This window comes from Phalacrocorax carbo, chromosome 7, assembly GCF_963921805.1.
Source record: "Phalacrocorax carbo chromosome 7, bPhaCar2.1, whole genome shotgun sequence".
NCBI classification, from domain to species: domain Eukaryota; kingdom Metazoa; phylum Chordata; class Aves; order Suliformes; family Phalacrocoracidae; genus Phalacrocorax; species Phalacrocorax carbo.
Window position 1 is genome coordinate 29,905,071 of NC_087519.1, and position 15,924 is coordinate 29,920,994.

Sequence of the window (15,924 nt, forward strand, 5' to 3'; positions counted from 1 at the left end):
CAACACACTCAACCCTAGCAAGTATGTTCTCTCTGCTGTTACATCATTGATGTTCAGACCCTGACAGCTCTCAGACAATGACGAAGCTGGGCAAGGACTGGATGTGGAACAGCACAAACCCACAGAAGATACCAGATTATGCCCACAGGGCTCACAGTCCAAAAGCAAGTCCAGCTGGCGGGGAGCAAGGGCACAAGTCAATTAGAAAACCAACTGGGTGGGCTCAAACCGCAGCCAGTCTGGAGTGCGGATCACAAAATACTCTTTGCTCAAGTCTATAATATAGGATTTAACAAAATACAAAGTCACAGCTTGGAAAAATTATGCATTTATTTTCAGCACTTGAAAAAAAAGAAAATAATTTTTGCTGGTTAGCCTGAGCAAGAATGGAAAGAAGGGCTACAGTTTCCAAGTTAATGTGTTATCTTTTCTGCAACACAATCCTACGGCAGCTCTAAATTCTAAAGTTAAACATGCCATACAAGGGGGTAATGGTTTTTTGTATTCTGGGAAATAACATCACAACATTAGAGAGCTTGAAGTTTAACTTTGCTGCCACTCAGGTATTGTGGTGTCATCTTTGAGACTGTATTTTCCAGACAATTTTAGCTTGCAGAGACACTAATGTTGAAAGACAGACATTTAAATCAAAGGCTGCACCCCCAAAATTAGTGATAAATTATGTTTGAACCACTTACTATAAAAATGTCCCTTAATTTGACCTGCCCTAATTTGTCAAATTGAAAGAGTAAGTCCGTGTTTAGTGTAACAAAATCCTTTCCAGCTACACAGAAGGGTCTGGAGAAGGGTGAAGAATGGACAAGGCCAGTGAACTGCTACTTTTGACTCTATGTCTTGCTCCAGTCCTTCATCAAATTGTGACCTCTGACACTAAAATGTCCAAATGGAATTTGAAAGAAGCTCCAATTTGCTCCTAGCCATCACCCCTTGACAAGAACAGTGTCTCTTGGGGAAGAGGAAGCGAGATTATGTGCAAAACGCACTTGGAATTGCCTCCCTGTCAATCAAGGAGAGCTGTACATTGACTTTTCAGGAGGTGGGCAGTTATCCTGCCAGGAGAGCAGTGACAGGTAACACATGGCTTGCACTGGTCAGAAAGGCCAAAGCGCCATCAAAATCCTGGTGTAAACCCTTGGGGAAGAGAATATTTGTCCCCCACTTTTATAGCAGCCTCCCAAGCCGCTCTCAAGGGGAGTACTTCCAATTAGCTGGAGTAAGTTGCCACTTGGTTCGTTAGCCCCTAGCACGATATGGGCAGCTGGCCAACACACCTCACCAAGCCTCTGTGTGCAGTGGTTCGATATTTATTTTGCAGTGTCTCTTGAGAGGCAGATGACACTCCTTGAGCCTCAGCAGGATTTTTATTATTAACACCACCACGCATCAACTGAGCTAGCCTGTCGGGCTGCAGCTGGCCAGTGAGTCGGCAGTCTTGCTGGCCAGGCAGCAGGAGCCAAGACAATGGAAAAGGCCAAGCCCTAAGCTCATCCTCTCTGGTGCCTGCTTTCTGTGAGCCCAGACAAACATCAAGGCTCCCTCAAGTCTCAGATTACTCCAGGTCTGAATGTACAACGTGGGAGAGAAAGAGAGGAGTTTGCTGGGTGATGCTCTGGGGCACAAGGAGGAGTGAGAACTTTACCACTGCAAACAGCCTCCCCTGGTGGACTGCACATGGGGAGAGGACCTGCACTGTAACAAAAACACACCATTTTCTAAACACAGACCCTCACTAGCCTTAAACCACGCCTATCAGCTCTACAAGCCACTCAGCAGCAGTTCACATTTAAACCAGGAGCCACAAGCTCTGGAAAATCAGCTGAGTGACTCATGAGCATCTTAAAAGAGATGCCCAGGTCTGATCAGGCACAGAAACCCCTGGTTGAACTTTTCCAGCCTGTGTTGCACAGGAGATCAGACCACACCATGACAGTCATATTTCTGGCTTTAAACTCAATGAAACGGACATCTCTATACATATACAACCCACTTTAAGAGCCCATCATCTTAGCCGACTGACAAAACAAAAATGAAATAAGCTCATATTTAAAATGCAAATCTAATTTTCCCATTCCTGGTGATGCCTGCGACTTCCCCCTCCCCATGTATTTGTTTAAGACACCTCTTCCCATTTAGAAGTATGTGACTCTGAGCCCTTTGTTTTCCACCCATGGAAACAGTTTATGGCTAGTTTCTAGACTACCTCCTGAGGAGGGCAGCAAGTGCTTCTCCTGTGCCTTTGCAAGTGCTCTGGTAAGGACAAGGAGGAAGCTCTGACAGGGTACAGGTGGCATGATCTGTCCCTAACCTTCAACACTCAATAGGGAAGGAAGAATTACTTGAATGAAAAGTGTGGGCAATCCCAGATGAGCACTGGCAAGATGAAAACTCTTCACGCCCTTGTTAGCCACCCTAGCAGTGTCCTTTCTAATGGTATTAAAGGCCAGCAAAATGTCCTGCAATAGCTTCTAGGTGTCAGATCACGGACAGGGAGACTGTGGTGTAAAAGAGCCTCCAACAGTCCTTTCTTTACTTGCCAAGCACAACCTCAGAGGGTCCAAAAGTTGCCATGAGAGGCAGCTGTGCTGCAGCAGAGTAAGTTCATCTTACCCATCAGGTACTTCCACTCAGTGTTCAGGTCCGCTTGGTTGGCCAGGCAGCCCTTCACAACGTTCAGGCAGTAGTTGTTGCATGGCTTCACGTTGGACATGCCCCGGCAATGCGGGCAGTACATCAGCTTCATGATGGCGCGAGTGCACTCATGGCTGAGAGATACCTGGCGGAGACAGATCAGCGTCAGACACATAGGCTGGTCAGAGGAGCACATGGGCGGACTCCCCCCACTTCCCTGGAGCGAAGGAGCTTGGTGTGATCCGAAAGGCAGCACAGCTCCCTGGGTGATGACCTTGGGAAAGCTGCTTCCACTCTCACTGCCTCTCCTTTCCCTCACCCTTCCTCAGGTGTCACCCCTGTTGGAGGGACCTCTGAGGCAGCCGCTATTTCCTCGGGCTGTGTCTGAACCCAGGGTTCTGGGAAGAATCCGTATGTAAGCATCATCCCTCTTCCAGCCAGGTCTGGTGGCCACAAGGACAGCCTGGGCTGTCCACCAGTTGTAATCATGACCTAGACACATAGTGCACATGTACTCCTGGAGCCTCTGCCATCAGTGCCACTGCCCTGCCTTCCTGCAGGAAGGGTTTGTGGCCACCAGCCAGCAGTCAAAGGTGTCCCACCACAAACCACATCTCCAGCTTCCTGGGGGGACACACAGCAGGGGCCTGGATATTGAAAGTTCTCAGCTGGCATCTTTGGAAAGGAGGACGGTGTTGGGGGAAGACTTGAAGAATTAAAAAAATATGGGCAACTGAGAGCACTTGACACTTGGAAGTGATTGCTCTCTGAGAGTACTTCAGCAGGCAGCCAGGGAAGTGGGCCAACACACACCATGCCAGTGGCTTGCAGGCACTGCACGTGCAGTCGATTCTTTGCAGAGGTGACTCTGGAGGCAGCTTTGCCACCTTTAATGAAACCACCCTGGTCCCATAAGCACAGAGCCAGTGCACGTGCAGAGCCCAGAGAGCAGTGTGGCAGCCTCTGCAGCATGTCAAAGTCCCCATAGCCCATCAGCCATGGGACAACTGTCCCTCTCTGACTGCCACAGGCAAGGGGCTGTCAGTGTAAGCTGAGGGATGCGTAACAACCTAGCAGACCCTGCAGAGATACTAGCAGAGCTCAGTGCTCCTTGGTCTTATTGCTGAAGTGTTCTGTCCTTTGTGGTCTTTTTCTATCTTTACTCAGATCCATTTGCAATTCCCTTGATGATATTCTACAGCCATTTACAAAAAGAAACATAAGTCTCTGCATGCAAGTCTCCCTTGGTACCAGGTACTCAGCACTGACAAGGAGCCCAAAGGGGGAAAAGTGATGGAAGGGGCAAATCTTGACATGGAAAAATCCCTGAGCCTCGAGCTACAGCTGCAATGCTCAGAACTGCCCCAACCTCTTTATTACTTGTGAAAAATACCTTGAACATAGCCTTTTAAGTTTCTTCTTGGGGACTCCAGAAAGATTTGGTTCCGAGGTACCCTTAGGAAAGTGTGAACATGCTGAGCCCACAATCAGAGGTTGAGAGAGAAAATCCCTAAGCTTCCCCCCTCCTGAAACTGCCTGCATGGTAGCACCTCACTTCCAGTCAGCCTTGGAAACCAGATGTTGGATGGTGCTCCATCAGGCAGGAAATTCATTGGAATAACCTCATGAGAATCTTCTTCAGGACTAAGACAAAAATTTCTACGTCTCAGAGAGAGAACCCAAAGAGAGACCGCTTCCCTGCCTCAGCAGGCAGAACAAGCCCTGAGATGCCTGTGGAAAAACGCCATGCTCCACCGTGGCTAGAGGGGCTGAGCCTTTGTGCTTGAGCACACCAAGGCTTTGCTCTGCCTCCTCAGCGAGGTTTCTGCCTCCTTTCTGGGACAACTGCCACAGACAGAAACAGGCACCCGGCTGCCATGCAGCTTCACCGCCAGGAGATGGAGGCTTTGTCCCACTGCACTGCACGGATGCCACACACTTCATCCCTGGGAGAAGCTGGTGAAGGCACCCCCATCTCCTGCCTCAGTGATTGAGAGGGGATGCAACACAGCAGAGGGACAGGCAAACAAAAGAATAGTTTATTTTTCATCTCAGGGTTTAAATAACCATGACTGAATAGTGACTGAGAAGACAACAGGACTGAAAAGAGCATGTTGAACGCTAACACAGGCTGTAGCTGAAGATCTTCTGAAACCAGAGTATTTACACAGAAACCAGGAGATGCAGCTTGGAAATGAGCTGCAACCTCTCCTTCCCCAGACAGAGCATCTGTGAACATGAATTATTATATGGTTAAGCTCCAACCACAGCATGTAACCTGCACAGGCAATCAGGTCCTGAACACAACTTTGTCTCTGTGTTTTATCAGCATGCCTCATCACTGCTCATCCTGCCTTACCCAGCCGTAACTGTGGAGCACTGCAACCTCACGCAGCACAAACTGGGCTGCAACATTCCTGGAGCTGCAGCACAAATAAGCCACATAGCTGGGTCCTGAAACGTGGGACTTTGCACAGTACTGATGAGAACCAGAGAGCAGCTGGATGGTTTGCCTGCATCCACATACATCCAAGGTTGCACTGTGCAGCGTTTTGGAGTGGAGGGAGCTGAAGTGCTTTGGCTGGAAAGTGGGATTGCAGTGTTGCCTGCCCAGGAAACACCCCTGGGGTGGTGTGGGCTAGCCATCCAGTGGCAGAGAGGACAGCCACCAGCAGCTAGAAAACAAAGCTATTTGGTACCCTGCCAGAGACCATGGGGGACATGGAGAGAGGCAAGTGACAGATCTTGGCTCAGAAAAGCACCTCCAACACGATTAACTTTCAAGTACGGTGTAAACCCAGCAACTGTACTGTACTGCAGCTACCCAGGTGACCACACCAAGCCCATATTTAAATGAGCTTGTGACAGGCCCAGTGGGCATTTCACAAGTATTTCTGCTTGCAGAATTTATCCTGGTCTCTGCATTTATTTTTGTGCATGCCTTTGTCTGACAAAACAGAAAGGACCTTCGCACCCTAAGCACAGCACTCCTTTGCCCACCAGAGAGTACCTGTGCAGGGGCACCCGTGCCCTGCCACCATGCAGTGCTAAGGAAGGGGAGCAGCAGCAGGGGCCTGCTCCTCGGTGCCCACCTACTCCATCTGGCCTCCGGCATGACTGGTGAGTGTGGGCAGCTGCCAAGGCTCCCTGTGATGCAGACAGCTGCCTGCTGTCCTGCAACCCACTGCCCTCTGACCTCTCCATGGCTGTCAGCCAGCCAAAACTGCCTGTCCCCAGTTACACCACCTGCGTCCACGCTGCTGCCCACAGAGCAGCCGCCTCCTGCCCATGCAGCTCTTGTGGGCTGTTGCCACCTGCCTTGGGGCAGTAGGCAGGCAGCGCACTGGGTGGCAACAGTGGCTGAGGCTCAGGCTCACCTCCTGAGGCTCTGGGGAGGGGGAAAAAAAGCTGGATTTGCACCTCAGCAAGGATAATTTCTGGATGTCAGAGAGGAGTTGTGTGTGTACCACCAGCCTGTCACTGTCACAAGGTGGCTTTGTTTCCCAAAGGACAGTGGAGTGCCACACTCCCTCAGGTGCAGGAAGTCTGCAGGTCCAGGCAAGGCAGCACCCCTCACCCCTGCTCCTGTGCCCCAGAGTCTCTCCTCTGAAGAAAAGCAGGTGACACCAGCTGTTGCTCCACTGAATCTGGAAGGTGCCAAGTGATCAACTTAATCTCTTGGCAGAAAGGATAAGTATTAATTTTTGCAGGTGGAAGAGGCCAGGCTCCACTCCCTTTCCCCAAAGAATGACTCAAACCTCTCCTATTGGCAGCAGCACTCCTTTCTCACAGGCAGGCTGCAGGGGTGAACCAAGAACAGAGGGATGAGAGGGCAGGAAGAGGAATTTCAGAGAGCATTTTCTGCATGTTTTGCTTGGCCAGAGCTCAGTTCCTCGTCGTTCCACCCATCCATACAGGGCAGAGGACAGTCAGGGCTTGATCCTGCACCATCCCTTTGGGGGACTTCCAGCATGTTAAGGAATGGAGCCCTTTAACCATCTCTTAGTCCTTGTTGATTAGTTTGCTGAAGTAAACTTCCAGGGTTTTTTCAGGTATGCTGTGTCCACACAGGGGAATCCCTGCCCCAGTTAGGTGGGGCTGAGATTCCCTCCCCTGTATGGATACAGCAACACAACCAGAAGAGCCCTGCAGCCCACTGCTGAGCACCTGCTCACCTCTTAGGCACAGCCAGCTCCAGCAGTGGCACTGGGGAGAACAGCTCCTCAGGCTAGAGCTGTGGGACCAGGAACCCTCCATGGCAGCTTGTTCAAGAGAAACACCCCCACAGTGAGAATGAAGCAGTTTCTCCAGGCTGGCAAAGTCATGGCTGACCTCCACCTGCACACTGAGACATCTTCACTTCCTTGTGCTGCTTCTTTCACACTTCATCCTTTAAAAGAACCTGAAATGTTATGACCTACCCCTCCTGGCCAACAGCTAATGGATGCCAACTAAGACCTGATGGAGACCTCCTCTGGCTTCCCAGCGCAGATTTGCAATAACTGATAGATCAATAAACAATGTCCTCTATTCATCACAGGTGACCTGAAAGCAGGAGCATGCAAACTCCTGCAGATGGAGTGAAAGCTAACATAATTTCTGCATCTATAAATGACCTGGCACAGCACGAAGACAGTACATGACAATAATTCATTTCTGTAAGTACCATCAACCTAACTGAGCCTGTGGCTCGTTCTCCTTTAAGGAGACATGATTCTCCTTTAACTTAGTGGCACCTATACTCTTTTCTTAGCTCAGTGACCTAGAAACTGCATTAAGATGTCAAGAGAACATGCGCAATACATTGGAGAAGCCATTTCCCAAGGATCTGAAAAAGAATTACTACTGAAGGATATGGCTTGGAGACAGGGCACTCCTCATTCAGTTGTCAGAGGTATAAATAAATATGCAAACCAAAGTTAATGCCAGCTTAAAAATACATTGTTCTTACGTCATTGCTCAGTTAAAATCCACATACTTTATTCTGATCCAAGTGACATCAGTGGGTACAGTCCCTTAAAGTGTAAGCCCAGTGAGGAAGTGATCAGGAAAAAATATTATCTTCTAAAATAGACCCAAAATAGGGGACAAATCCATATTAAGCAATAAATCATTTTAATTAAAACTACTTTACAGCTGGGGATGCAGTAGTTGATTCGAGTAGCAATGAGGTAATGCAATGGGAACAGGTGGCTGCCTCATAAAAAGCCCCGTTCCACCATAAGCTCTGACATTTCAAGGAGGTTGTCATCAGGTATTATCCTGTGACTGTGACTTGCAGCAAGAGCTGAGCTCTGTGCTTTTCCATGGCTACTTTCCAAAGCCTGATGTGCCCATGCTTTGCTGATGGAGCCACGCGACCAGATGTGAATTGCTGGAGGCAAGCACTTTGCCAGAGCAAAAGGTCTTTGCAGACTCTCTTGTATTATGTCTTGGACAGAGCTGGAGCTTGCTTACAGGTTTGCACAGCTCATGGCACAGCTGCCCAACGCAACCACTGAGCTGGGTCTCACCATGTGACCATTCGGCACCGGCGTTTGCACAGCAGCCAGCAGAGAACAGGCACATGTGGAGATAATATAACAGAAAATTGAGAACACATAATTCTCAGCATTCAGAGTGGCATTGGGCATTGGTTTCCCTAATTTTTCCTCCTCCTGAGCAATGTTTAAATCAATTACAGTAAAATTAATGACTTTTGCAAGCAATTTGCTGAGAGGATGGACTGGAGGATTAGTCACTAGCTGGATTCCTTGCCAGCCCCCAGCCAATTTATAAAACATTCAGTGTGAAGGGCTTCTAACAAAAAAAAAAAGCTCCTGCCATCTATTTTATTAATATGCTTTCCAAGCAGAGAATCACAGAAGCACAGGGGACTCAGGGATAACAACCAACCACCTGCTTTGTCTCTCTGCATTGAGACAGATTTGAGGAGAGCTAAGTTTTCCTTCATATTACCTAAAACACAACTTCAGAACAGTTATAAACTTTCTGAAGCAAAGACACAGGGAGACAAAACTACTTGTAGAAGGGGAAAGCACTCAGCTCAAACAGGTGAGATACCCCTGCACAGACACTTGAGGGACTGAAGACACCTGAGGGCAGACAGTTCTTGGGATGGCCAGAGCTTTAGTCTCTGTAGGACACACAGCAGCAGGGCAGTGCTCTGGTCAAAATGGACTAGATTTTTCCAGAACATAGGAAAAAGCCTTCTTGTCCTTCATCTGTGAAGAACAAATCAAACTTATTTGCATGTTCAACTCAAGTTACCCATCTTTGCACAGATACACATGCTCACAGATAACAAAAGCATGTTTTATAGAGTCATGGGACACTTCTCTCTCAGACCCAAAATTATCTGTTCTTTCTCCCACTAAAGCACCTACCCAGGGTATATGCTGATTTTCCAAACAACACCCACTGATTGGTAGACCTCTCTTCAGCGTGAGGTTTGGTGCAAGTCACAAGGGATGCTGAAGAGGGGCACAATTCCTCCTGGCCTGACTCTGGACCTCTCTGAATCTACAACAGTGGGAGGTTGTTACCCTTCTGAACTGGGACCTCATTTGACAGGTCACACAGAAGAACAGAGAGGTACAAAGAAGAGACATGTTTTCTGCCGTTACCCTTATGCCTACTGCTTGGAAAACACCCAAGAGCCTCTGAAAAACCCTGAGTAATATCAGGGCACAGAAAGGACCGCTGAAGTGAAGATATGTCTTGTATGTAACTGAGTTTTCACAAGTGCTCTCTTTTAGCTAAAAGCTGCTACACCCTCCTCACTCCAAAAAGCATTTCTTTATCCAAGCCAATTAATTCCTGAAAAGGAGGCTGGAAAGACCAAAGAATGAATTGTGGGATGAAGAGAGGAAGGCCCTGGGGAACTGCAACCAAATAAGCACTAGTGCTGGGACAAGTTCTGTACATCACATCCAGGAGTTACAGAGTCTTTTCAACCGAGCAATGATCCTCCCTCCCCTTCCCAGGTTCCTAAGCATTGGAGAAAGGTTAAGCTTTAGGAAGCCACAGGCATCTAGATAATCATTTTAACAGTGGCAGTACCAAGCTGTTACTGCAGTAGCACAGCGTATGGTCAGGCTGTGCTGCTGGCTCTTGGGCACAGCACGCCTGGCTTTGGCTGGCTGCAAGGGGTGAGCCTGGCTCTGCTCCTCCTGCAGAGAGTGGCACGGCTCCTCCTGTGCCCATCAGGAGGTGGCCAGCTCCTTTGGCACCCAGAACCTGCAGCCAAGCTGCAGATGCTGCTTTTGAAGTGCTGGCTTCAAAAAAGGAAGGGAAGGGAAGGGAAGGGAAGGGAAAGACCAAAAAAACCCCTACAACCAAACAACCGAAAAAACAACCCCAACCCCAAATCGTTTCTCCTTTTGAAGACTGGCTTAAAAGCAAATGAGAACCTGCAGCCTAGCTGCAATGTGATGGGACGCCTCAGCCTTCAGGGGCCTTTAAGTACATCTGAAAGGCATTTAACACCAATAAAATAGGCTGAGCTCTTGCTGGTATTTTTCCTACCCCCACTATCCCCTTGCACATTCACCCCCAGGGCTGCTGTGAGCCATCTGGGCCTTGCTTCCCAGGGGAAGAAGTGTTTCCCAGGAGAAGCAGGGTTAAGTAAGGGGGGAGAGATTTGGGGATAGAGGAAGTGGCCTGGGTGAAAAATACAGGCTCCTGGAAGTGCTGTCAACCCCCCTGGGTTGTCATGGGGGCACAAACAGGTTGGCTGTTGGAGGGAGAAGGCTGAGCTAGTCCCTAATGCTGTTGGTGGAGGGGTTGTTCTGTGGGCTCTGTCCCCTCTTAAAATTTTGCCCAAGGGAATATGAGGTTGGCCTCTAGGGAGCTCTCTGCTGCGTGGTGTTGGTGTTCTCTGAGCTGGACCACGTTCCTGCTGTGTGGCTGCTCTCCTGGTTCCTTCCTGGCTCTAGCCTCCGAGGAGCAGTGCAGACCCAAGGTGGGTATGAGGACCTGTAGCACCCGGATGGGGTTTTGGTGTGATGCAGAAATGGTTAGGGTGAATACAAAATATCTCCAGACATGTCAGATACATGTCAAAACGTGCCTGCGCTAACTCTCAGGTATATTTTTCCAGGAAGATGGACTTAATGTCTGAATGGCCATTCTAACCTCCAGAAGTTAAACTCCAGTTAAACTTAGTGACATCAGGCAATCTAGGTTTCCAAACTGACAGATGCTTTAAAGGCAGCAGATAGCAGGCAGCTTTCTAGAGGTAGGTACATGTCCTGGGCAGCCGGAGGCAAAAAACACTTATAGCTGGAGACCTCCACAGGTTTTGGGGGGCTGAACACAGCTGTGCAGGCAGCTGCAGCCAAGGCGTTCATAGCACCCTCACTTACCTTCTCATGCATATTTTCAAGGCAGCTGATAGAAGTAAGGGTAGTTTTTCCTGCCAGCTGTGAAAAACCCATTCTGGGATAGTGTTTAAAAGAAAACAGGTCAGCTCTTCAATTCACAGACCAGGCCGTGCACACTGTGAAATGCAGGTGGGTGTTCAGAGCCACTCCAATTACCCCAAATCCCTCAGTTGGAATTGCACAGTTGGGATAAAGTTGTCAGTATAAAGAACAGCAGGTACAAAAAAACACCAAGCAGGAGAGCAGGTCCTGCCAGGCTGGTGGTGAGGACGGCTGCCGAGCCACCCGTGGCTTGAACGGCAGCCCAGGAACATGCTCAGAAAGCCAGCCTTGCCCTCTCTTTTATAGCAAGACCGGCACTGGGAGGACAGGTTTGTGTTTTGCCAGGCAGCTGGCCTGCTCTGTAATCAGGGCTATATGCAACATGGCAATTTCATGTTGGGAAACATTTCATTTTTGCAGTCTCCCCACAGAAGGGCCCTCAAATACTATGACCAAAAAAAGCAGTGCTGTGCTGTTCTTTGCATCTCCACATGTGCAAGCTGGAAATCAGGGCGATGGTTACTCCATGCACTGGGCCATCAGCACCCAATTTCCCCGGTGAAAGGAGCGGGAGCTGCAGGTGCTGCCAGCCCTCCGCCAGCACAGGAGAGCTGGTGCAGGGAGCAGACCCTGCTCTCTCCACCACATGGTCAGCAGCTGCCTTGTGCATGTTTATGCCAGCCTTGATACAATTAGCACCTTGACGTGTGTTAAATGAACCAAGCTTTCCAATCTTTCAGAATAAAATTCTAAAAGAAACAGCTGTGGGGCTGACAGAAATATGATTCTTTCAAAGTCTAATGAATTGTATAATCACTTCAGTCATTATTTTGCATCTTTCTTCCACAAATGTACAGCCACGAGTCCTTGGAGCACAGTGAGTTTTAAGCCTCACCAAGCCCATCGTTCAAGATACATCACGCGTGTTTCCAAAACCCCACCAGGGATCAGAAAATGAGCAGGGCACAGGTACAGCATGCTGGGTGGTGGCTGCGCTGGTGTCCAGTGGCAGGGGTAGGGCACAGATGACCCTGCAGTTCAGTGACCCTCTTGCTTTCACCTCGCTGTGTTCAGCTCAGCACAAGGCGAGGAACACAGAGGATGAATGCTGATGCCAAATCCATGCTCTTTGTGCTCCAGCAAACCAGAGCTGCTGTTAAGCCTGAGGCCAGACAGACTGCCTGGGTTCATCCCTGCCAGCCAAGCAGCCAAATGGCCATTTTGCAGACTCAGAAAAAAACATAAAAGAAAAGAACACTAGGGTAATCCAACCAAACTGGGGCAGCGCAACGGTGAACAGAGGTGGCCCCGTCTCCCTCCACAGCCAGCGGTGAGGGCACTTCCAGAGGGCAGTGACGATGGCTCCAGAAAGCAGTACAGCCTGCGAGGGACACCAGACTGAGGAGGGCCGGACTCACGGCTAACTGGGAGGATCTGCGCCTTCTGATTGCTGTCTAGTGTCTAACTGCCTTCAGATATTAAAATAAGGAAGATTCATGTGGATAGATAGACTGCTGTCATGCTCCTCTTCCTCCAGAGAAAAATACTGCAAGTCAGCACCTGCCTATTCAACACACTCCATGCTCTATTCATCTGACACAGTTATTTCCAGCTGGTACAATTTTCAATCCTTTGAAAGCTAGATTCAATTGACTTTTAACCACTATGTAAATGTGGGAGACATATATCTACTTGCCTGCATTATTTCTATTATATTCAGAACACCTATGGGTTTTTATCCCTGAAGGGTTGTGATTGAAACATAATAATGGATAGAAATACTGGAAAGTTATATATGAAATACATCAGGATGTGTTCAAGACTGAATGCTCCCCATCCAGCTTGATTTGAATCTGTCCAAATTCCAACATTATTGCAAAACTCTCTCCCTAGCTTTACATTCAGCAGTGCTGGAAAAGAGCAGTGGGCTGTGAGGGGTGCCTGTGGCGTTGCAGGAACTGCTGTACCAAGCTGTTTAAAGCAAGAAGGCAGCTGATGGCAGGCTGGTGTCTCAGGGATCATGACCAGCTCAGGAAAAAGGATATTAAGCTTCTGAGTTTGCAGAGGGAATCGGGCTGGCTGGCACTTCAAACATTTCAAGCCATACAATCCCACATACAAACTGCCCAGGGACAGCTCAGCAAAAAAACATGAGGCACTTCAGCAGAGGTGACACTGACGTCAGCAAGGAAGGGCACATCCCAGCCCTCTGCACCCGCCAGCCCTGCAGTCCTCAGCAGTGGGGCAGGTCTCGGTGGCTGTGCACAGGCAGGAGGGAGCGAGTGCAGAAGATGCTGCAGGAACTAGTCTCTGAAGGTGCAAGATTTTATTTCAGCCTGCAGTCTAAGATGGTGTTCACAGGCAGAGGTGCCTGAAGTACCACAGGCTTCTCAACTCCTGGGACTTCAGGCCCCCTCCTCCTGAATACAGCCACACCTGAAAAGGGTGCTTGTGGCATTTTCCACCCCATGAATTGCTGCTGGGTGTGCAGCAGCACAAACTTTTAGCACAGGAACCAACCAGCTAATTTTCAGAAAGCCCCATCGGTGGTTTGCAATGACAGCAGGGGAAAAAAAAAGGAAAAATCCAGCATGCTCCAGTCGTTGCTGTTCATACCTGGCTGTGGTGAACTGCATCCTGCCTCCATCCCTGCCAGTGATGCCAGCACCCTTGGGACCCACTGCTCCCTGCTGCTTGTGGAGAACCCGCAGGACTCCATCTCACATTACCTCCCCTCATTTTCTTAAAGGGGAGGCCAGACCTGAAGCTGAACTCCTGGATGAATGGCATCTGACCAAGCAGTGCTGTCTACAGGTACAGGTAGCTGCCATTTGAAGGTGGGAGGCTTACTAAATCCCATGCAAACAAGCAGATGATCTCCCTGAAGGAAAATGCTACCTCCCTTGGTGGGAGCAGCCCCCCAGATGAGAGCTTCTCCCAGATGGAGCCATAATTTACTCTGGCACCTTACAGCTCCTTGGGGCAAAGCTAGTCTCTGCACAATGGCATCCTGCCATCGAGTTATCGTCATAACGCAGGAACACACACCTCTGCCGTGCAAAAACTGAACAGCTCCAAAATGAGAGGTGGGATAACATCCTCTGAAAAGGAAATAAACATGGTGATATGACAATATTGCCACTTGGCAGTGCCACTGAACAACATTCTCATAACATCAATTTAGAAACACTAATATAGTCTTTTCAGGATCAAGAGGAGGTCAATATAGGCAAATGCTTAATTTTATTACAGAAGTTAAATCATTTGAATGAAATAAAATCTTATTTATGGTTGCATGTACTTGCTGGTGATGCTCTGAATAAAGATAAGCCACTGAAAGGATGGAGATATGTCAACGAGCACATGGGACAGGAGTTCACTGCACTTAAGCTGTTTTAGCACAGTGGTTTCATATGTGTGTCAAGAAGATGATATTCTTCATTTTATTCAGTCAGATCAATTTTATGCCTACTTCACCCAAAAAGCAACTGGAAGCTGAAAGAGAGAAGTCAACTATGTCTTTCCAAGCTACGGAAAAAAGTGGGGTATGAGAAATAGCTACAACTTTAAAGGACACGAGGACCAGGAATGACCATGCTGTCTTTGTAGTATTATTGAGTTGTTGGAAATGCAAAACTATTTAGATAAACATTCTTTTCCATATGTGTCCAGCACATACACTTAACTATTAAAATAATTTATAAAAAACTCTATTTTGGGGCCTTTTTAATTGGAATTCAGTTCCCATCCAAATGCAGCTTGACCCACCATGTGTTTAAAAATTACTCATATGGTAAATAGGAAAGCTGCCATTTACCTTATACTAACATATAAGTTTAAAAAATAAAGCTGAAATGTATTGTGAGACACAGTATTGCTTAAATAAAAATGTACTGATAGACAACCTTCATCAGTAAAATGAAATACAGGATTTAGCGAAAAAGCTTGTAATTAGTAAAGAAAATCATCATGTTTTGTTTTAAACTCAAATGAGAATCAGCCTTAAGACCTACTGAGAAAAGTAAATGCAAAAACCTATTAAAATTGATTATTTAAGTAAGTGTTTCTTGCTTACATAGCTGGTGTCACTTCACATCAAACCCCACTAGCATGGGGAAACTTAAAATTCTGGAGCACGAAGCAACAAAGATCCAGCAAAGGGAAGACTGTCATAATAACTCACTTGCTGACTGATGAGCAAAATTGATTTGAAAACACCTACTCTCTCTGACTTTGGAAACAGAACATTATTTCTTTACTTTTTCTGTGCTCTCACCTGGGATTCACAGGTTGCCAGGTCTCCGAGGGGAGTTGAGGACTCTCAACATTTTTTGCCGCGCATGGGGCAGCTCTCCTCCCCATCGCTGGTGCAGCACGGGCATGGTGCTGAGATGCAGGAGGCCAGCAAGGACCCATGCACAGTCTCACTGCCCTTTCTGGGTGCCCTGGTGCAGACAGGATCACCTCTGCTACCTGACCCCACAACACTGTGTGCAATAGTACTGACCTAAGACTTAGATGCCTGATCAGTATCGTGAGTAATAAATAACAAAACCAGCCAGGATATTCCTGTTTATCACACTGCATGTCTCAGGATTTTTTATAAGGGGTTATCTCTCAGCCCTTGCAATTTTTACTGTCTCAGTTTTGCTTCCCCCCCAGTATTTCAATTCACCAACACCACATATTTCACAGGGGCACATTCTCGCTCTCATTGCTGAACACGGCAATTGCTCACACCAAGTATGGATCTCTGAGCAGCAGCTGGCAGGCAGCGAGTCTCCCAGCACAAGGCCTTCACCTGTTCACATGAAGCTCAGAGTTGCAGCAAATGCTAATTTTGGGCAGC

The 15,924-nt window shown here is 48.1% G+C and overlaps 1 protein-coding gene across 1 annotated transcript in view; it reads right to left on the reverse strand.

Moving 5' to 3' along the window:
• The window catches only part of GPC1 (glypican 1), a 224,487-nt gene that overhangs the window by 12,275 nt on the left and 196,288 nt on the right, over positions 1-15,924 (reverse strand). Inside the window, exon 4 of the mRNA XM_064457300.1 lies at positions 2,629-2,794. Coding sequence (XP_064313370.1) covers positions 2,629-2,794 — 166 coding nt within the window. The remainder of the gene's footprint in view (positions 1-2,628; positions 2,795-15,924) is intronic.